Source organism: Pogoniulus pusillus, chromosome 34 (assembly GCF_015220805.1).
Source record: "Pogoniulus pusillus isolate bPogPus1 chromosome 34, bPogPus1.pri, whole genome shotgun sequence".
Lineage (NCBI taxonomy): Eukaryota > Metazoa > Chordata > Aves > Piciformes > Lybiidae > Pogoniulus > Pogoniulus pusillus.
In genome coordinates, this window is record NC_087297.1 from 9,566,604 (window position 1) to 9,589,371 (window position 22,768).

Below are 22,768 nucleotides of genomic sequence, written 5' to 3' on the forward strand. Positions count from 1 at the left end.
AACTTTGAAACACTTAATCATCCACTTCTTCTTACAGAAGGTTTGGTCAAAGAGACAGGTAAATGTTTGTACGAGCTTCTGAGCAAATAGAATGTATTTCACATTTTAAAACCCTCAGACAGCCCAAAAAATCCAAACCTCCCCAAAGAGTCAGATGTTGTTGTAAGATTTCTAATTGCAATAAGAGGAACCTTTCAAGATCAGCTGTTCTCGTGACACTTTTGGCTACATCTAAACCAGCACTGGAAATACGCACCTTCTGGTCTTGGATCTGACCCAGACCTATAATTGTAGGGGCAGGTTTTCAATCCATGGATTTTATTACAGACCCTTGAAATTCAAAGGGATTAAGATTTCATGTACTGGTGCGGAAAGCTGCAATGACATGCAGCGGATTTTACAACGGTCTCGTTTTGACCACATCCAGGGTGGCAAACTCCTTCCTGAAAGTACCTCATAATTTTCCTGTAAAGAAGATTCTCCCATGAGGAATTTTTTTCCTGGACAAAATATTATGCACTCTGGAATTCTTCAGTCTCTGGTAATACCTTATTGCCTCTCTTTACTTTGAATTCCAGTTTCCCTGTTTGTAAAATGAAGATGGTCAAACACACTGTAGAGGAAGCAACTCCTCAGTTCAGTATGCAGGAACAACTTCATTTGATTTCTATAACTGTTCTAGGGAATAGATAGCTGCATTCTGTGCATACGAGAAGTTGCCTATGCCTGGCATCTTTCGCCGCAAAAGGTGACAAGATAAAAGGCAATGTCAGCAGAAGATCCCATCTATTATTTCACTCTTCCTTTCTGAGAATCAGTAGAACTGATTTGCCCCACTGAGAAAAGATGCAAGAAGTCTATTAGTGCTTTTTTTTTTGTTGTCTTTTATGGAGTTTGAAGATCTGAGGACACTTTATTTTTTACTTTCTATGACTCAGATAACTGATGTTTTGATGGTCTTATCTGAAAGAACATTGCAGAATATGCCAAAATTGACCTGAGCAAGAAAAAGAGCAGTCAGCCTTTCTAGGGGAGAAAAAGAAAAAGCATTTCTCTCATTTCCTGCTCTTTTTCTGTTTGTTTTCATATGTGGCTACATATTATTATATAGAGCTCCTGGAATCAAAACACCTATTTGCAGGAGAGAACACAAGCATTTGAAAATGCTGTTCATGTACTTGAGGAAGTCTAATTCTAGAACACAGGTTAGTGATATCTGAAATGAAAGTATAAATTGTTCGAAATGCACCTCAGTGCCAGACAATGATATCTTTGCTCTGTTTAGATTTACATCTGATGCTGATTATTGGCAGGGAAGGAACATAAGTGGCTTGTGTTTGCGTAGTGGGGCTGATGGCAGCCTTTACTTGTTACTATCCTTAAAACCTGGAGAATGAGTTTTTGCAATGTGACTGCAATGGTAATGGGAAACATGGCTCTGTTCTCCGATGCTGAGTTGTGATTGAAGGCACTGACCTGCCATAGACTTATAATAGGGGAGCAGGTGTGGCAATGATGGACTTTAATTTCCTTTAATAAACCTTTTATGTGCCACACTTTTACTGCCATTCTATGCTCTCCAAGGTCCTGCACATAATAGGTTCATTACTTTTGATTACTATAGTCTATTGAGACAAACAACTCCAGAACACACTATATATTATGTTCAGTTAAACCAATATAGACTATTTATCCACTGTGCATTATTTCACCTGCAACTCTACAGACAAAATTAACAACAGCTCCTGTAAGCTAAAACTATTAAAACCACTGGTACTCCTTTGTCATCATTTCATAATAAATACCACACCAATCACTGTGCTGCTCTTTTAATTATGAAACAAAAAGTGTCCACTGCTTCTACTGAGGAGCAGTTACTTGGGTCTAAATAGCACATTGAGTTGCGATGAATATTTAAAAGCTGGACAATGAGCAAAAGCCAACAGTAAAATCAATGCAGGGGATTTTTCCATTGATTTTCTTTCCTTGCAATAATTTGGAACTATGAGAGATGTTTAATCAACTCAAGCATAGAATTTATGGCATTATTTAGCTGGCTGCATGCTAGCATTAAAGTAATCATGTCTGTTGCATAAAAAACATCTTAACTTGCACAAGGTCCCATGCATTTGTTTGAAAACTAGAGTAAAGTAATTGACCACAACTGTGAAATTTTTGAAGTGTGTCATCAAAAAGACCTATTTTGGATAAAATTTATCTATATATATATAAAATATCTTTGAAATTTGAGTCTTTTAGAGACTACCTGATGCTGAAAAAAGTGAATGAAGTTTCTTCCTTTTGATTTTTGTCTACATGGTGGTGGCTTTATATGAAATCACAGCTGCTGATGGGCAGTAAGAAGTGCTGAAACTTTAATCATCCATGACATAAAAAGCAAGCGAGCAAACAAACTCAAAACAACAACAAACTAAACTTCAAGTAAAAAATTGCATCCAAAATCTTTAGAAATAATTTATCTAGGTGTTAATATGAGAGACAGATCTTGTTCCTGCTGTGAACTGTTGGCTGGATTCTGTAAGACGCTTCTGTCTCTCAAAGCAAGGATGGTCAGTCCTCCCTCCCAGTAGCTATGCTGTCTTGAGAAAAGAAGCCACAAGGGATACTTAGAATAGTCCTGTTTGCACAAAATTTTTACTACCTTTGTTTTCAGTACCATTGGAATAACATCCAAGTGCTTGCCAGGACATTTTCTTGGGAGTTATAGTCCCGTATTTTCTTAAGGGCAAGTTTCAACTGAACAACGGAGTGAATTCCACTTTGTGTCTTGTATCTCAGTTCTCTAATTGGAAGGGTCATAAGCCCATCTGAACATTGTCTTTTCAAAATGAGTTGAAACTAGCTAGTGGACTCAAAAGTAGTTAGTTGGAGACACACAGTTCAAAACATGATGACAGAGGAGTAGCAGCTCTGCAGCCCCAAACTGCTAGGCACACAGGCTAAGAAATAAATGCCTGACTTGGAATTCTTTCAGTTATGCTCAGTTTTTGTGATTTGGAAATTTACTGAGGGTGTTGATGTTAGATTATTTTCTGAAAGCATATTCCAACAAATCTCCCCAAATGTATGAATGCTTTTTGACTTTGTAAGTTTCAGCTTGATCCTCCCTCTTCCTTGAGTAGGGGTTGAATCGTAAGGGTAAGTCAATAACTAGACTCCAGCAAACTGATTGAAGTCAGCAACGGTAGCAAAATTTCTGCCTGGATCAATCATAGCTGCTTTGTGACAGCTATGGGATATTCACATTTCCCTAGATGGGTTTACTGTTGGAATAGCAGCAATCATACTTTCTGAGCAAACTATTTCAGAGTTCCTGGCTACAGAAATCCAACATTACTTTTTCTGTTTGTACCATTCCACTGCAGTCAGCAGACTCGAGAGCAGCACCTGGAAATACTTCCCTGAGTGAGAGAATCAGGATTTGGCTCTGAGTTTGGTTTTTTGTGTGTCTGGAGTCTATCTGTGCACATGTGCGTGTACTGATATTATAATGGCATCCAAGAATATGACTAACAGCTGAAAATGGGGCATGTGCAGTAGATGGTAATAATAACAATGATAATAATGACAACCACTATTTCAGTTTACTTGCATGTTTTAAATTCTGAATTTCAGAAACTAAATTGATACCACTATCTTGCTAAGATAATTTCACAGCACATTGCTGTGAAATAAACTATGACATGGGGCAGTCAGTGCTGCTGACATAGGTAAAAGTGGCATGCACCTCCTGGGAAGGGCTAGTGTAAGACCTCTGTGCTTTCTAATTGCTATAGTAATCTTTGTATGAGCATGACTTTCCCAGAGAGGGTTTCACATTGCTGAATTTCAAGTCCTTTTCTAACTGTCAAGCTAGAGCATAAAGAATCACCAGTTTATCTAGAGGTAAGGAGTATAAAGGTTGATGTTCTGTTATGGTTTTCCAACTATGTCTGATTTTCAAAGTGAAACTCAGCAACTTTCTGTAGGACGAACTTAAATTAGTCTTGAGAAGTCTGAAGAAAGAATCCTTCTTCTTTGCTATGCTTAATTTCTAAACTACTGAAGAGTATACAGAGGCAACAGCTGAACTTAACCATGAAAAAGACCCAAACTTGATGGGGTGTGAGGCACAAAAATCCACTCTCATGTCTCAAACACAAGGCACAAACTTCAAAGTTTAAGTTAGACGCTGATAAGCATTGCAAACACCTCTATGTCCAGAGGTGATACGACACTATACGTGCCTCTCCCTGCAATAAATAATTCCTTCGAAGCAAGCTTTTCAGTGCTTTTGGTACTTGGATTTTGATATTTCATTTCAATAACTCATTTAATAATCTAACGCATAAAAAGACAATAATGTCAGAAAGAAAAAGGTTTGTTTCCTCAAAATGAATCTGAAATCCTATAGCCTGCCCCGAAGTAGGAAGCGGAATTTGGCTGGCTGTGCACCTTCTCTATGTGCTGACTGCCTCTTTCTGTCACACTGTGAAGTGTAAATGACAGACTGACAGAAGTACAGCACGAGAAGGAAATGCAAAGTCCACATTTAGCAACTTCTAGGTAAAATTTATGTATTCTGATGACTGGAGTGAGATATAACCCCCAGTTCACATTTTAAGGAGTATTAATTGTAATATGGTGAGAGTTTCTTCTTCTTATGCCTTTTTTTTTAATTGCAATAGCATGTTGATGACCAGAAAGGAGAAAAAAAAATACTCCCAAAGTAGTTGGAACTATTACTAAAATTATACCTTGCTTTGTGGTTTTGATTACTCCTAACCAGAGAGTCATTTCACCCTTAGTTTTAAACCTTTTGCTTCAGTCCATGCAGTGCTCTTCCTGAGTTCTCTAGGAAGTTGAATAACAAGGAGGTAATTGGCTCAGATGTATTAATTTCTCAGGAATTTAGATAAGAACACCTACTGAATGCAAACTTTAAAACACATTAATAACACATAGATATCACCACCAACATGACATTTTATAGTGTGGCTGAGTGATCGACCTGGGTTTGAGTAATAGATGGGTTTTATATTGAATTCACTACTTGGAAATATGCAGCGACAGAATGAACCTGAAATCAGAGGCAAGCTTGAATAGCTTTATAATGAGGATGATTTATTTTGATTCTCACTTGTGATTTCTGAGTTGTCACTGCTGTTGTATACTTCATCCATGCAACTTTGCACAACTGGCAGTGCTGAATATAAACCAAAGCCATATGTTTATGTCCTTTTGCCAAACGACTACAGCAAATAGTTCTATTATTCCCTTAGGTAACCAACATGTGCCAAGTATTTCTATTAGTCTGCTTTACCAAGGCTTTAGAGGGCAGAGTCACAGCTCTATGAAATTAAGGGGCAACTGCTAGCTTTTTAAATGTAGAGAAAAAATATGTCATCTACCACGCTGAAACACAGCTCAGCTCAAAGTGATGCGTGATCCTAATTTCTGGAGGCTTTTATTCCTGGATTTTTATTTCTGACCTAGTTCAATCTCTTGCCACTGTTTTCTGGGCTACTATGTACTAAACAGATTTTTTTTTTATTAGAAGAAAGAATATCAAAGAGGAAAAAAAAAAATACTTTGACACCCTGAGATCTTTTCAACTGCACCGAAGTTGTTATTCTACTCAACTGGCATATAGTTAAAATAACCTGAATAGGCATTATATATTATAGATATGTAACAAGCTTTATATATATATATATATAATAATATATCACAGCTAAGCTATGGCTCAGATTAAATTTAAGCAGTGCATGACAAAATGCATTCTCACTCCTGAACTAACCTAGATGCAAAGACAGTTGTGCTCCTGTCAGCATGAAATGATAGTAGAGTGTAGTTCTGACATGTACAAAGTAGAATTTCTAGGTGTTTGCAAAGATTGATGTCTTTTTCAATTGCTCAATAGTATTGAAGATTAATGTGCTTAAAACAGCAGTCATTATGAGAGAAAAAAGGTCCTAGTGCATGAGACACAATGCATGAAACCACAGTGTTGTAGTCCTACAACAGAAATATATTTTCACTCAAATTCATTTCTGTAAAGAAATTATCCCACCTTTGCGTGTCTCCGGGTGAAAATGTGTGCAGATTCCAAAGGACCAAATCCGTCACTCAGCCCAAGATGCTTTGCTTGATTTAATAGATAATCTTGAAATTCATTCTCTGAAAAAAATCCAAATCAACAAAAACACAACCAAAAAAAAAAAAAAAAGAACCAAAATGACAAAATCAACCCAAAAGTCAGCTATATGAAACAAAACATCGAACAAGCAGGACACTCTTTAAATTAAATGGGCAAAATAATCCAAGTGCATTGTGCTCTGGTGCAGTTTTCTCAGAGATGTTGTATATCAGTGATGCTTCTACAAGGCAGGGAGGTCAGTAGAAATTCTCTTATGCTACTTTCTTTATGTTGTTGGATTTGGTTTGATTTGTTGGGTTTGGTTTTTTTTTTCCTTTTCTGAAGGCTTATGATTTAGTCCTGCTGCTTCTTGCTTAGGCAAAAAGTCCACAGTTCCTCTATGCAGAAATTCTTAGTCAAATGTTTTTGCTGCACCAGAACCCCTTCGACTGAGTAGGATGCTACAGTACATGATGTGAAATAAGTGAGAAGCATTCTAAGGCACTTTACTGATAGCAGAAAACCTCTCAATTTCATTTTTTCCCCTGAATTTCAATTTTTCATTTAATTAAAGTTTGGCACACTGAGAGTGTTGTCAGCATAAGCAAGCTGAAGGAAATTCTTGACATCACTCCACGCTCAATTTTTACTCCTTTCTGTGAGGAAACTCCCACTAAATCAAGTTTAAGAGTGAGGGAAGATAAAATGCAGAAGTTTATATCTGAGTATTCTGTTTAGAAATAATGAAATTCAACCCCCACTCCTCAAACACTTAAAGTTGTAGACACTTGCAACCTTGCAATGTGGTAGTGAGCAGTTATTATGAACAGACTTTATTTTTGCATTGCTCTTGCCACTAGTAACCAATGGAAAACAGATTTACTATCACTTGCAACTTCAGAAGTGCTTTTTCAATGCTATCTGGTGCATTTAGTTAAATAAATCTATTAAGTCACTGTATTCAAATTATAGCAAAGCTTAGAAATAAACTTTTTTGGACCAGATTAAGGATTTCTTTTTTTTTTTTTTTTTCCCCAGCAAGATCTGTAATGTTACATCCCTGAAATGGGAAACAGATTCTCAGGGAATCTAGGGTTTATCGAGTGACTAATTTCTGTTTGAGTCCCAATAGGTAGAGTATTAGTTGCATCCCATCAGTAAGTTTTAATTAAAATAAACACACTTTTATCAAACATCAAAATGTAAAATGATGAAGAAAGGAGAGAATCCAGAACAGAACAGATCAATACTGAAAATGTAGTTAAGGCAATATGTTGCTGGAAAAATGTATTTATCCTCAAAAGCCTCTTTCCATGTTATTCTGTTTCAACATTCATAAAAGGGGGAGGTTGGGGGCGGTGGAAGGAGGAAAATAAAAAGTCTTGAAGCTTTCTACCTGCCTCTTCCCCTTTGTCCTAAACACATTAACCTAAAACAAAAGGTCTGTGAGAAGAGCTACACTAGTAAACAAAGCTCTTTCTCAAGCCTAAAACTTAGCAGCTTTTTATCTGCAATCCTATCAGGTTATGTATTTATTAGCAATATAATTTTCATTTATTTTCTCAAAGATTGCCAATAAAGAACTAAATCACATAAGGGAGTAGCTGTAAACCCTCTGAGTTCCCTAATGTCAAACTCATTAGCATCCGAATAACCACACAGCAGCACATCATCTGCACGACTGCAATTTTTTACTACTTTTAATAGCGTTTCTCAAAGGGCTCATTTTCAACTTTCTTCAGTGGTTAGTTGGTTCTCCGGGGAAAAGGAGCTTCCTGACGCTCACAGCTTCCACTCAACAACCAGGCCGTTTGCTGTCAGAAGCATCAGCCCTCTGCCCTAACCCCATCTGCTGTCTCTCTCATCCTAAGGGACCCAGAGTTAAGACAGCACAGCTGAGATCCACTTGGAAAAGTGCACAAAGGATAGGAAAGCACACAAAACTTTTCACGTGTAACTTTGCACAATAAACTAGCACACTGAAAATGCTCCTTTGAAGACAAAGGAGCCTGGGGCTGGGGTCAGGTTTGAAAGTGGTACTAGAAAACGTCATGCAACAGTGACATTTGTGTTTCACTCCCATCTGCCTCACATGTGCCATCGTCACCATCTATCTTTGTAAAGCAGAGAGTGCTATAGTACTACAGAAGCAGGACTTCATGCCAAACACAAAACCTTCTTCTATGTTTGATCACAGCAGAAGTTGGTGGTTAGTAAGTTTGTATGTGCTGTTCTCTCTCTCTTTCACGGGGTGCTGGCTGCCACACAGCTGATTCATGGGTGAGTGTCACGTTTGAAGATGTGGTATTTCTTACCAAGTCTAACACAGTGCCATGCATCTGCCGTGTTCTAAACAGGGTGTGTGGGATTATGCTGTGTCATGGCATGTGATACAGCCCTAACAGAGTATAAACTATATACCACACCAGTTCCCTCTCCAAGAAGCAACTTATATTCCAAATACAAATGCTGGGACTCAAGACTTCAGGTAGCAAACAAGAGCTAGTACCGACTTCATAGCAACATCGTTTCTATAAGAGATTCTTGACAGCCAAAACTAAAGATGGGTCAAATTTTGAGGTGTTACAAGAAATGCAGATAAAATTCTGGAGTGCCAACAGGAAAGATCTCAGCCCATAGAGAACATCTGTCTGAAGTGTTGGTGACTTCAATGAGAAGATAGTTGTTGATGGAAATCAAGTAGAACTAACTTATGTATTTGTCAGACAAGTCTCTGTGGAAGGACCACTCCCTATGAGTCCACATGTATCTTCATTTGGCCCAGGCTCTCCCTGGCTGTTTTAATAAAAAAATCCAAAGGGTTACAGACAGTATTTTATGCCTACACTTCAACTCCCTATATGACTGAACAGAATTTTTTAATCCTGAAAGTGAAGTCTACCTGTCTACGAAGAAAACCTTTACCCTTTTCAACTACCACCTCAATTCCACTGTAGCAATAAACTTCATAAACCTACAGAGATGGGATAAATGAGTTTCTTGATTTGGCAATGTAATGGTTCAGTGAAGTCACCTGGAACCTTAGCAATTCATTCTTTGGTTTATAGCCATTTCCAGTGCAACATGATTTGGTACTGACTCTGAAGTGCCATCCTACTGAGATGCATGAGTCATATCAGGATACTGATGTGAATCACCATTTGGGCTCTGATCTTCAACATCAGATGTGTGTGACAAATCTCTTCAAGCAACCATTCTTGTTGACCCATTGTCTATGGATAAACATATACTCACTCAGGTCAGATTTCTAGGCAGTTCCTGATGACTTAATAATGTGAAAAGACATATTCTACAGCCAGAAACTATCTCACCAGAAGTCTGAGGTTCTTGTCTCAGTCAGAACTGCAGTACACAAAGCTGTACATTAGTAAAAGAGCCCAACGATTTTTCTTGATCATATTGGATATTTCCAACAGATCCTTTTCTTTCTCTCATTTACCACATCACTAGTTGATATAAAATCAAATATGAGAAAGGAGGATCACAACAGTTTGTGATTTGTTAAGGAAACAAGATCCAATGTGCTCACCACCATGATCCCTGAACAGGTTTTTTGTGTTTCTGCAGTGGTGATGACTTCTCTTTCTCAAGATAAAATAATACAACATATTTAGTACTTGAGAAAAAAAGATGTGAAAGCAAAAGTTGCTGTTAAAAATGAATGAAGACAAATTGAGCTCTCAGCTGCAGTCAGTTCTTTATCCTGCACAGGCTGAAGTACAAAACTAAGTTATGCACAAACTTATGGATCACCTCAGAGAGACCTTTAAGAGCATCTATAACATTCAGCATAGGAGTAAACAAACAGTTCCGTTCAGCCTTCTGATGCTTCACTTTAACACCCTCATTGCAGTACACTTGGGCAGCCTTGGAAATCTGAAGAAACCTTCCTGGAAACATTTTTATATCATTTGAGCTTCAGAAAGAAACTCTGCCTCCTTGGGGCAGAGTTCTTCTCTTAGCACTTGTTTTATGAAGGGGAGAGTACACATGAAGCTGAGTTATTGCTGCTTGAGCTATTGCATTTTCTTTCCCAACTATAAGCCTAAAGTTTATCTTAGCTGTACCCAGTGATGAACAGGAGCTCATGTTACTAGCACAAGGCAGCCTGGTAACGCAGACAGCTGTCCCTCCAGTGCCTGCAAAACACATCCCTTGCACTCACCCTCTGCTTGAAACACAGCAGTAACTCCAGAGCCTTGTGCAAGATCATATTTTGCCTAGCAGAAGGGTTTAACTTTCACCTGATTTAAGCACCAAACTCTCCCTCAAAGATGCCTGAGGCTTTACTGTAATTAACATAACTGCATCTAGATGCTATTCATGACCGATAATTCCAACACCTTGTGAAAAAAAAAAGGCAAAGAAAAGAAAAAAAAAAAAAAAGAAGGAAAGAGAAAAAAAAGAAGGTTGCATGCTGTAAACATTATAAACATATTCAAATAAGCTTAACACAATCTGCCATGCTTATTTCTGCCTAGATCATGGACCAGCGAAATGGTTAATGCAAATGGATTTATAATTTGCTTTGGGGGGCCAGTTTCTTCTCCTTATTTATTAGCCCAGCTGATGGGGCAGATTTGATGAGGCACTTCTGGAATAATTGAGTCATCACACAAAGAAGGCTGCTAGCATTCAGAGTGGTTTTATCAGCAGCAAGCAGGCCTGATTACTGACAATTACACTCTGATCCGGTGATGGAGGAGAAAGAGCCAACGAGTGGGAAATGTCCGTGTTTCTATCCAGGAATAATTTCTACATTCATTTTACATGCTAAGTGTTTCCTATCTCTGCATAATAAACTGTAAACAGGAATAGATGGCACAATGTCCCTTAATATTTCCTGGTAATGAAGACACAAATGTACAGTGAGTGCTGATAAATATAGATGAAACATAAGCTATTCTCTGAGTCTGTATTGTTACCTTTAAAATAAATGCATTTTGGTGGTAAAAGCATAATCATAGCTAATGCAAAAAAATGACAGAAGATTGAGGCTGTCCTTGTAACTACACAGAAACTTTGTAAAAGTCCTGTTAATCACTGCTGCTCTAGAGGCTCATAAGCTGAAGGTGATATACTGGAAAGAACATCATTTTGTTTCTCAATAGTCAACTATGCAGGAACTCCTTTGCTTTGACATGGTAAAGGAGAGCAACAGCAGTGACCTCCATTAACACTTCAGGGATAGAGCACATCTCAATGCTAAACTGAAAAACAATGAAGCTGGTCCTAGAAGACATCTTCACTCTGATAAATTCTCATTTCCCTCTCATCAGCCTTAAGATAGTGTTTATAGTGAGTAATAGAGCTAGACCATAGATTTCATGAGTTGTGTTTAGCAATGTCCTATTGCCTTTAGGACATTATTTTTGTTAGCAACCAAGATGATGTAAAATGTCAGTTATTAACAAAATGCTGAAAACAGAACTTTGGAAAAATCTGTTTCTTCTGTGACTCAGGAGGAGAAAAAAAAAACCCACAACAAATAAAAAACATGGAAACAGACATACTGACGAGTTGAAATGTAATTTTGTGTTTGTTGATGGCCAATTATAGATTTCAGATGGAAAATGTTAATGCCTTAGTCTAGGGAGACTTTCTCTTTTTTAGAGTTGATCAGGCATGAAACACTGAATAATAAACTTCTGCATGCTTGTTTATTCCTTTTCCTCTTTTTAAACTAATTCATAGCTTCAAAAGAACTAAAAGTTATTCTCCAGTCTCCCATGGTAACTATGTTTCATTAAAGTAGCCACTTAACTTCAAGGCTTGCATTACAATGATATGCATTATTTTGAGTAAGACCACACCATAACAACCTTATGATTTCAGAGCAATTTCAAAAGAAAGTTCAAAGAGCATACCCCATCGACTCTGGAACACAGGATTTATTTACTTCCTAACCATGTTTGCTCTTTTGCAGCCTGGATAACTTTTCCTGTATGCAGCCATCTCTGTTGGGAGGTACTATGTGGGGACTGCTACTGACTTCAGCGAGATGACCATGCTGTGCTCAGCAAAGGGATGCTAGCAGCTCCAGGACTGAGGTCAGCAGGAGACATCTGAACACACAGATCAGGATAACTAAGTGCAGTAAAGTGGTTTTGTTTTAATGACTCTGTTATAATCTCCTTCAACATCAGGACAACTCTAGTCCTGCTCTTGTATTGCTACACACCTGCAGTTTAGCCACCACTGTTAGTCCTTGTACTGCACATGGTTTCCAGCAACCTAGTTAGGAACCAATGGGTTTGAAGGGCAATTTCATGGTGGTGCTTTTATGGAAGTGCTGATTAGGTTCAGTAAAAGTGGTCACTCCTGAAACACTTACAGGCTTAATCTAGGTTGCTATATTCCTTCCCTCTGAATTCTATCTGTTCCAGCCAAATTTTTTTTTTTTGGGAGTGATTTAACAGCTAGAATTAGGACATCACACTTCTTATGCTGGACAAAACCTCATGGCTAATTAGCTCATTGAACATTCTCTGACACGAAGTCAAAAGGAACAATGAACCTAAAAATACAAACTATTTTCATAAAAAGAAGTATAACAACCATTCTGCTGCTCTGTGCATTCATCCTCCCCTTTCTGAACAACAAGCTCTCTTCATTAAGCATGACAGACATGTCCCAAGAAAGGCAAAGTCGCACAAAGGGAAGAAGTGTGCCTTCCCTCAACATGCAAATCACATATGTTCATTAACTTTAAGAGTGCCATGTGAAGTACAGTCTGCCACCATCTAAAAGGCTTGTAATGACCCTAACTGCTAAAGATAATGGGGCTTGGTTGTACTGCTGCACTGCCCTGGAGATCCTGGGAACACATTGGAAGGAAAAAAAGACAAGAACAAAAAAACAACAAACCAAGAAAAAAAATACACCTTGAAAACCAAAGCACTAAAGAACGTGTAAAAAATATATTGACTGTATTTGCCAGATGCCAAAACATGCCTGTAAAATGTTCTCTGGGACTCACTTATTGAAAGGGCTTTCATTAGGAGATGCTTAAGTCAGGTGCGTGGAGCAAGGAAAAGGGTGTTCAGGATGTTGAAAGTTACCTTAGGAGGTCAGTGGCACCAGGGGTGGTGGTTAAAATTATCTTTTCATCTTTTGTATGATTCTAAAGTGGGGTGAAGGTTATTTCCAAAACTGGCACCTGTCTCCTCTCATAGACATGATGAGAAGACACCATGATTGAGCAAAGGGCTGGAAAAAAGGAAGTCTGGAGCACTCTTCCTGCCTCTGCCACTGATCCCTTCTCTGACCTTCAGCAAGTCTCTTCATCTTTCAGTTAAATTAGGACAACAACATATAGTGCTGTGAAGTGCTTATGTGCATTTCTAGCCATGCTTTAAGATAGTGAATATTATTTTCAACCTCATGCATTCATCAATTTAATAGCCTGCTCATGCTTTCACTTCCTCTGAAACTCAACCTGATACTTCAGGAGTGTGCTATTACTTGGGGTTTCCAAGAAAAAAATGTTTCCCCTTCAAGCTTTTCTAGTTAAAAAGAAGAAATAAAAAGGACAATTCTGAGAAGAATGAGTACTAACTAATGCATAATGAATGGCAAAATAAATTAAAGCACATTTCTGTTCTTTCTTGACCTATCTGACAATCCAGAGGTAACTGGACCCTTGACATGGCAAGTGTTTATCTTAAACATCTGTCTCACTTGTTTTCCTGTAAAAGGGAGACATACTACTAGGAAATATCTTTAATTGCTGTGAGTGTTGTTTGTTTTTTTACTCTGAGTGCTGAAAATTCAGCAGCAAATTCAGTGAAATGTGTGCAAATATAAACTTCTGTGTACGTAGCTATTTGTTTGTGGTAACATTAAGTTCAAATATTGTACCTAGCAAACCTTGTGTTTAAATTAAAAGAAAGTGTTCTGCCAATGTGTGCATGTTAAGAAAGTGGCCCACTGTACCACTAAACAATACTGAGTTAAAAATAACACTACAGAAACTTACATTTATAGCATCATTTAGTATTGGTAAATCATAGCAATCCACTAGTCATCCTATTGCAGCAAGGCTGACTTGGGCAAGATGAAACACATCTTCCTATGGAGAGATAACTCACTAATTTTATCACTTCAAATACAATTTCCCTTCCAACTCCCTAGTGTAAACATGGCTCCACTGAGAACAACCAGAACACCCTCATGGATCTCAATAACGTATGTTACTGCGTGTGGAAGCAATCACATGTACTTGGTACAAATCACACAGGTATAGAAGATACAGTCCCAGCCAGAAGATCTTCAAAGATGATTAAAAACTCTTTTGGATACAACAGCTGTAAATAATAAGCAGCAGTTTAGAAATCCCAATAGCACATTCCTGAAATGTTGATATTTCAGTTGGTAGTTATGTCATTCTTGATAAGTAGGTCTGTATCAGGTGGCTGAATATATACTCAGCCTATGCAGTAGGGTGGTTTGTTGTCTGGATGTCACATTGAATCATGGGTTCTGCCTCTTCTGTTGGCACCTCAAGCACCAAAATGTGTGAAGGAAAAGGGGTGGGCTGGTGGGGTGACTGATATGCTCAGAGTGAAATCCTTTCTTTCATATGCTGTGCTCACCTACTCCAGGAGATTTTTACTTTCTTTTGAGGAAGTCAGCCTCATTTTGCATCAGAACTCTGCCCTGATACAAGAAGTTGTATCTGTGACTTTGAAATAATCAGCCTCACCAAAGGAGCCATTATGGCAACCTACAGTGTTCCACCTTAAATCATTTTGACAAGGCAATTCTCTGCACTGCCCACAGGCTTGGAAGGTGTCCTCAAAACATTCAGAACTGGGACAATGTTCATGGTTAAGAAAAGTCCAGAAGCAGCCAAACAGGTGTGGACTTCTCTCAGCAAAGGCTTTTTTATTTTTTTTTTCAGACAGAAGACCTTCTGTACACTAGTTCCATCCGAGGCCCCTTTTAGGGGCCACACCTAAGAGAGAAAGTGAATTATCAATGACATTTTTTTAAAGAATCAGTGGTTTAACACTAATTTCTAATCAGATCCTACAGAAAGGAACAGCTCGCATGGCAGCTGTACTTTTCCCAGGGTTAATTACCTTTCACTGCTCTCTACTAATGAGTCAGCTGTTCCTGTCATCACACAACTACACTGTGTTCATCTGTAGCTCTAGCTGTGGACAAACACAGTAGCTAGAGCCTTGTTTGCATATTGGTGAGGTTTGTTGTGCAAAGAATTTGTAAAGCAGGGTAGAATTTTTTCAAGCAAAAGGACAAAACTTCCATTCCCCTGTCTCTTTTCACGGAAATGACTGCCTTTGGTCAACACCATGTTCCTAAGATTACCAAATTAATCAACAAGAGTAGAAATCTAAAGGACACGAAAACTATTTTTCCCCCTAATATTGCATAATAATTTATATAAGGAAGATTAGACTTGTGGAGCTGTCCAGCTCATCTCACCTGGTTGTTGGGTGAGGATGTTTGTTTATATCTTGCTAGTTTGCAGACTAGGAAATCTCTTTATAGAATGTGGTTTTAAGCAGGAAAACAGATAACAGCACCACAAAAATCAATGCACTTAAGGAAAGGGTTTGTATTATTTTTGTGGCAAACTCTAATGAAACAATGATTTAAGGCTTTCAGTAACCTGCTAATGTTTTTACATAATTCTAGAAGGTAATTCAATAGTAAGTAAATAGAAGTCATCATTTTCTAGCTGGAGCAAACAGGATGTACTCTTTAAAGCCGTGCAAGATCAAGAGCAGATCATCATATATCACTTCTATATGTCCTCTTTAAGCATTGTAAAAAACTTGTGGGATATTTAGAAATGCCACCTCTAATAACAAGGAGAGGACCCATACCTGACTTATCTTTAATGTCAATAAAGTAAGGGCACAGGCTCCTCCACAGCAGCTCTGAACACCTACAGTTAGTGACTAGTGGTCATTCCAGCTTTCTTCTGTGAAGACTATAGCTAAAGATGGGCATTGTGATAGAGCTTCCAAAGCTCACATCCTGTGTGGGTCAGAAAGTCAGAAAATATTTTCTTTTCATATAACTAAGAACAAGACTCCAAGCTGGTACTGAGCTCAACTACTCACAGTTGTACCTCCAACAGGTTCATTCATGAAGACATTATGTCAGGCTGAATTCCTCAGATGAGATAAAGGCAACTGACAAACCTAAAGCAGGAACATGATGGCGAAGAAAGAAAGCTAAACTTTCCAGGTCCAGGTTAACCTTTCAGGACTGACAGCTCAATATATAGTAATGGTTTTGAAAGTACCAAGACAAAACCACCACAAAAATCCCATGAAATCCCAAGGGATTACTTGGATAGTCGCCTGGGGAATCAATAACATACCTTACTTTGAACATTATTGCAATGAACCAACTCTCTCTCTGGCACCCTAAGTTGTGCAAGGTATATTGACAATCTTGGACACTCTGAGCAAAGAGAAAATGTGAAGTGTGTGGTTATGGACTCTTAAAAGGAGGATTTATCCATTGCTTTATTAGAAGCAATTTCCCTGCTTGGTTTTGAAACTTTATGTGAAAGTGAATTTCCTGAAGGTACATTAACTGGACTTAATGATTCACAAAAACCTCTGGTCACCCAGGTCAGGCTAAGGAAAACTCTTACTATGTAATGTTCATTTTATCATAGAAGACTCCTCTGCTCAAGAGGGTGCTCCCAGCACCCTATCTCTTACTCCTAATATTAACAAACAATTCACAGGCATAGTATGGGCATCTTCCATCTAGGAAAGGTCATCACTTGCTACTGACTCGTCTTTTTCTGAGTTCTCAAGAACAACTTCATTCTTTCTTCATCCACAGGCAGGAAAACAGGGAACAAGCCCTCTCCCTTTGCTGAAGAGGAAAAACTAACCTTTTGGACTGAGTTTCATCATTTCCTGGGGTGCAGTCTGCTTAACTTGAACTTGGAACATGGCACAATAGGTATCCACTAGAACTGGACTTCGTGTGGTACACTGAAGCAGCTGAGGTGCTAGAAGAGAGCTTGTCTAGAGAGCCCATTGAGTTGACAATATTCTTACTGTGGGGATCCCTCTTGGAGGTTCAGGAGGAAGGAGACATACCAAATGGCATTTCTGAAGAACAGAGAGCCAGAAACTGTGGTATCTTCCATATTATGCCTACTTATAAACTTGACTACTTTCAAAATGTCATCAAAATTGCCATGCAACTTCTACATGGAAAACATAGGGGCCATTGTGTAACTGGCAAACTTCAACCCCCCAACAAATAAATAGGAAAGCAAGCTGTATGGCTTGAAAGGCATCCACAATACCCAACTGGCTGTTAGAAGGCTGGAAATCATTAATTGAAAGCCACTTGCACTTCAATATTACAGTATTATTCCCCACGATTGCAAAATAGTTGCACATTATCCACATTAATAACAATAAAAATAAGTGCTAGTACTAATGCTGTTACTATAAATAACATTGGGCCCAAAGCATTCAGGGCTAAAGCTATTTATTCTCTCACACTGCTCAAAATGAGTAGGGGATATTTAAGATAAAGCTTTTTAATGACAGTCACTAAAAAAGTAGATTGTAGGGAAGGAAACTGTGAGAATATGACCTGTGAGCAGGTTCTGCTTTCCAGGATAGATGTTAGATCAGTCTAGACGGTAGCCTTTATTCAACTTGTGTCAATTTATACCATGATTTTCACTGACTCATGGGTCTCATATGTGCAAGTGGTACTGCAAACACATAGTTACTAACTCCTCCTAAAACTCAGTGTTACAATATTAAATCAAGATAAGCATAGTCTCAGAGTCAAGTACTGCAGCTATCCCTTCAGGGAAAGATTAAGAGAAGGAAAAGAACTGTCAGAGACCCAACTACAGCTCTCTGCTTCCAAGGGCTCCAATGGTATAGATTAGGGCTGTCTATAGTCCCATGCTAGTCAGTAAGAACCACCCACTACATAAAGGTTAGCACAGTTTAGCAGAGCTCCACCTAGTTCTGATGCTTGAGGGAATTCTGAGTTGCCTGCTTAGAAACACAGCTTAAGCACTTTGCCCCAGTCTGAAGAAACCTTGAGAACTTGTCCTCAGAGCTTTAAAGGATGAAGATTTATTTTAGAAGTTCCATATCTATCTGCTAAAGCTGTGGGTTTGATAAATAATCCTCTAGAAATCAAATGTTGTGTCATAAAATCTCTTCAAACATGGGGAAAATAATTGAACTCTATGCAGTGTATGCACAGCAAATGAAATCCTGAACTGAAAGCTTGCTTGTAGTTTTTCTGATAACATGAGGAACATTGAGTCACTATAATCACCTTCAGAAGCAGTGCAAAACTATCTTTCTATTACCTCAAAGCCTGAGAAACAGTGTTGAAAGCCTGAGGAGAGAGAAATAGAGAGTCATCCCTAGAAGTGCCTGCAGCATCTGAGTAGTGACCACAGGAGAAAGAAAATGTGGAGTTGAGTCTGGAAATGTTTTTACTGGCAGTGTTTGAAAACCCAACTGCTTTAATGTGGAAGTCTCTGCTGTATTTTGCAATTACTGGATATAGTTAACTCTTTACAGCTCATTTCTTCTAAGTATTAGAAAAGCCTTTTTTGAAAGGACATGTGATGTCTTCTAAGATAAAAACAGGGAATTCCCTTCTGTAAGTAACACCTTTCTGGGGCAAAATGCGGTCCTCTGACCCACACAGCAATACTCATTCTTGCTCTTCTGCTCTGCATTTCTACCTGAGCACACACCACAATTCATCAGTGCCATGTACATGCAAGAGGAAACTTTTGTTCTCAGATATACTATATTATTCACATCACTGTCTTGCATGAACCTGTAAGAAATAGGGAGTTTACATGGAGACACACAAGTCAAATTTGTAGGCTGGACTGGAAAGACAAAATTCATCTCCCTAACTTTATGTGCCTGAAATGCAGATAGCTATTTCTGAGATAGTAGCTGCTGGCTTCCCATAGTCTCTGGGTAGCCTGTAGGCAACCTGCAAGCATCCCTCACTTCATACATCTACTTCAGGGTGCATCCAAGAAACATCTCTTTCTTTCTACAAACTCTAGGAGGAGTCTAGATGGCTGGCTCAAGTCCAGACACTTTCACACTGATATTTCACTAGAGGATTTCTGACCAAAGAACCCATGGCAATCACTGAGCAGCTCTTTCATCTTGAATAACACATACACTCTGTGACTCTGAGCTGTATTTTAATACAAGGATGGAAAAGCCAGAGAAATAAAACAGAGAACTACCATCCAGGAACAAAGGCAGTGCCAGTCCTTGCAGGAAAGAACTGGCAAACAAAACAAAACTGATGAACAAATAAAAGGGAGCAGTAGTGGATGGTGTAAGTTAAGGAAAAGGCAAGTTAGCCACAGCTTTGGTATGAGCCCTGTGGCTTCAGAGACGCAGGTGAATCCATTGCCAAGAGGCAGAGGAAAAGAAAAGGTCAGCATGGCGTGGCAAATATTTTTCATCAAGACATAGAAGAATGAGTACAACCAAGTTCTAAGCAGAGCAAAAGGAAACTGAACTCTCAGAGTTGGTACGGACTTAGTATGGACAGGTTTTTAATAATTGGACTGGCCACTATTTTATGAAGGAATAAAAGTTTGCCTGAGAAGTAAACTCATTGCATGGATTGATGTCTGATAAAGGGGAAGTATCTCTCAGTTTGGACTATTATTATCTGATGCTGAACACATTTGTTTTCATAAGCCTAAACTTGTTATTTAAGCTTATCTGTGTTTCTTCCTTGCTTTATTGTGAACTATTGTATATTTAAGAAGCCTGATGTCACCACTGACAGCAGCTCTGCATTTCATTCTTTTTGTTTGCTTAAACCGTAAATAATGCCACATGCCCTGTTCTGTTTGGTGTCTTCTCTTCAGTGCCAAGTTTTCCACCAGAAAATTAAAGAAATTAAAATCCAAATTCCTTCTAGCAACTTTTGCTAGCCTTTGGGAGCCAACAACGAGAGCCAGATTTTCAGAAATGAAAACGTTATTGTGCCTACATTGCCTGCCACAAACATGCCCTTTTCCAGCACCTAAGGTGAGTGTTTAGGCAAAGAATTATCGACATGATCATTTGCTTGATTTGTGAGTGCCAAGGAGTGGGTTTTTTTTCCCCACATCCACTCGGTGAAATGCAGTTGGAAAAAGAATTAAACTAACTTTTTTATCTTGTTTTCTTTATTTGGTGTATTTACGCCAAAAGGGGGTGGGGAGAAGTCTTGTGAGCAAAATTCACCATTTCCAAACAAAAGACTGGCAGCTTAAGTAAGTGTATGAACAGGGGGAAGGGAGACTTATTTCCTGAGTTTCAACAGATGTCATACTTAATTGGTTGTGAAATAAACCAGAGCTACTCTCGGCCTGTTTCCCTAGTTTCAGCTGTGAAGACACTTTCAAACATGTGCATTTCCCTCCTGCTTGTCATAATGAGGGTGTGGGGTGAGAATCAAACCTCCAAAAGGAATAAAGCAGCGAGCATGCCTCATACAGGCCTTCAGATACACTAATTAAACAGAAGTGAGAGTTGCATCTTTTGTTCCTGCAAGAAACACATCAATACAGCATTTAAGCAACACAGTCGTGATGAGGGGCGACTGCCTTCTGCTAGGCTCAGGAAGTCACTGAACTATCCTATTCTGCACCTAACTTTTCCACCTTCATGTGTTTTCTCTCTAGATCATTCTTTTTCTCCACTCAGAACACTGACAATGTCCTGCAACGGTGAAATGTCATCACTTGTGTATGATGACAGAGACAGCATCTCCTAGAATATTTTTTCCCTTCTGGATGTTTTCTGCCAGAAGCAGCAGAGTAACAGCACATGTAACACAACAACAAACTACCATGGCTAAAAAAATAATAACTGTCAAGCATAAAATAGTTTGGCTGAACATGATGAAGGACAAGAAAATGGAGACCAAGATTCCTCCCAGGCAAAAAGCCCAAACATTGGCAACTGTGGCTTAACTACCCATCGATGATGTGCTAATAAGGGACTATGGCAAGGAATGTTAGCCACTCATTTTCTGCTTTATTGTGTGCAGCCCTCGAAATTAAAATACTCGTTTGAACTTCATGGGAAAAAAAGGTAACTGAGGGATAGGTTCCTCTCCGGGAAACTCAGCAAGTTCAATAAAACAGAAAGGAAAGGAAAGAAAATGGAGTTTGTTCAGATAGAAATGCAATGGGAAATGCAGAAAAAAATATCATTAAGGCCAGGGTTGAATATGCTTAATACACCTGTGGCGACCAAACTGAACAATATTTGTTCTTTTAGTTTAGACCTGGAACCCAGATCCCAGGAGTGAGCTTTAATCCCTAGGAAAAAAAAAAATCAAATTCCCAAAGTGCATGATGGAAACCAGCATAATCCTTCCCAAAGTCAGAAATAAACCAGAAAACACTTTATTTGCTATAAAAACAAGAGCAGTCATTACCAGCTTTATTCTTTTAATGGTTTACAGGTCTGACTTTCGGCAGATGACCTCTCTTGTTTGTCCCTACATGTTTTCCAAAATATAAAAGTGAAATAGAGTCCCAAGGGCACTGTACTTGAAAGGTTATGAGAGTTAGAGAATTTTAACCATGCCTGCCAAATCAGCAGATGGCTTGTGATTATAATTATATGCATCAATAAAACGAATAATCTTTACAAAATTTGAATTTCTACTAAAGTAAGGGATTTAGTAAGCAGATGCAACAGAATGCATTTTCTTTAACCCTTTTTTTGGAGACAGTACTTTTTCCTCACCAAAATAATGGCAAGGCTCTCCATAAAGTAGCTTGACCACGCACTTGAGCCTTAAATAGATGTTTCTCTTGACCAAGTGTCAATGTTACTTAGGGCGATTGATGCGTTCAGCGGCACTTTGTTCACTAGATGTGGAATGCTTACATCTAAGATGATTCCCATCAGACCCACACTTCAAAAGGACATTTAATTTTACAAAATGTTAAAGATACAATGCAAATGTTGTGTGGACCCTGTCCCTTCATTTGTATCATGATGGTAGTTCTTTGTGATCAGGATTTGGTGGCTTTCCATACTGTGTGTGGAGACTGAGTTAACTGCATTATTAGGGAAGCAAAGAGGTTTTTTTCTCCCCTCCCATATATAGGGCAATCTGTGAAATGTTTTGGGGGGTTGGTTTATCATAAGAAATTGAAATACATACAAGAAAATAAAATAACACATAAGTCACAATCTTGGATTTCAACAACCACTGTCCTCAACTTTCAAAGTTACTTTTGACACAAGATCTAGATTGCATGCATTAGATTGTGTCAAACTTCTGCCTGAAGTAGAAACAATCACATAGCAGAAAAATTGAACAAAACAAACCAAATGCCCCCTAAGCCCAACCTATTTTGGGAGTGCATCAGAAGAATGCTATTTGAAGGCAAGATGGAAATATCCTAGACTCTTCTGATGTAACAAGGAAGAAACAATTTGAGAACAGTAATAAAGGCATTTTCCACAAAGTCACTGTTTGGGATTCTGCAGCTTCCTCCCCGTGGTATTTTAGCATTTCTTTTCCTAAAATACTTGAATGTGAACTTTGGAGAAGGCATGTATGTGTTGGGGTTTT

General features: G+C 38.5%; 1 protein-coding gene across 8 annotated transcripts in view; it reads right to left on the reverse strand.

Moving 5' to 3' along the window:
- ST18 (ST18 C2H2C-type zinc finger transcription factor) overlaps positions 1-22,768 on the reverse strand; it is a 215,821-nt gene that overhangs the window by 72,787 nt on the left and 120,266 nt on the right. For all 8 annotated transcript variants that reach the window (XM_064170764.1, XM_064170759.1, XM_064170757.1 and 5 more), the window contains one exon: positions 6,074-6,180. In XM_064170764.1, coding sequence (XP_064026834.1) covers positions 6,074-6,180 — 107 coding nt within the window. The remainder of the gene's footprint in view (positions 1-6,073; positions 6,181-22,768) is intronic.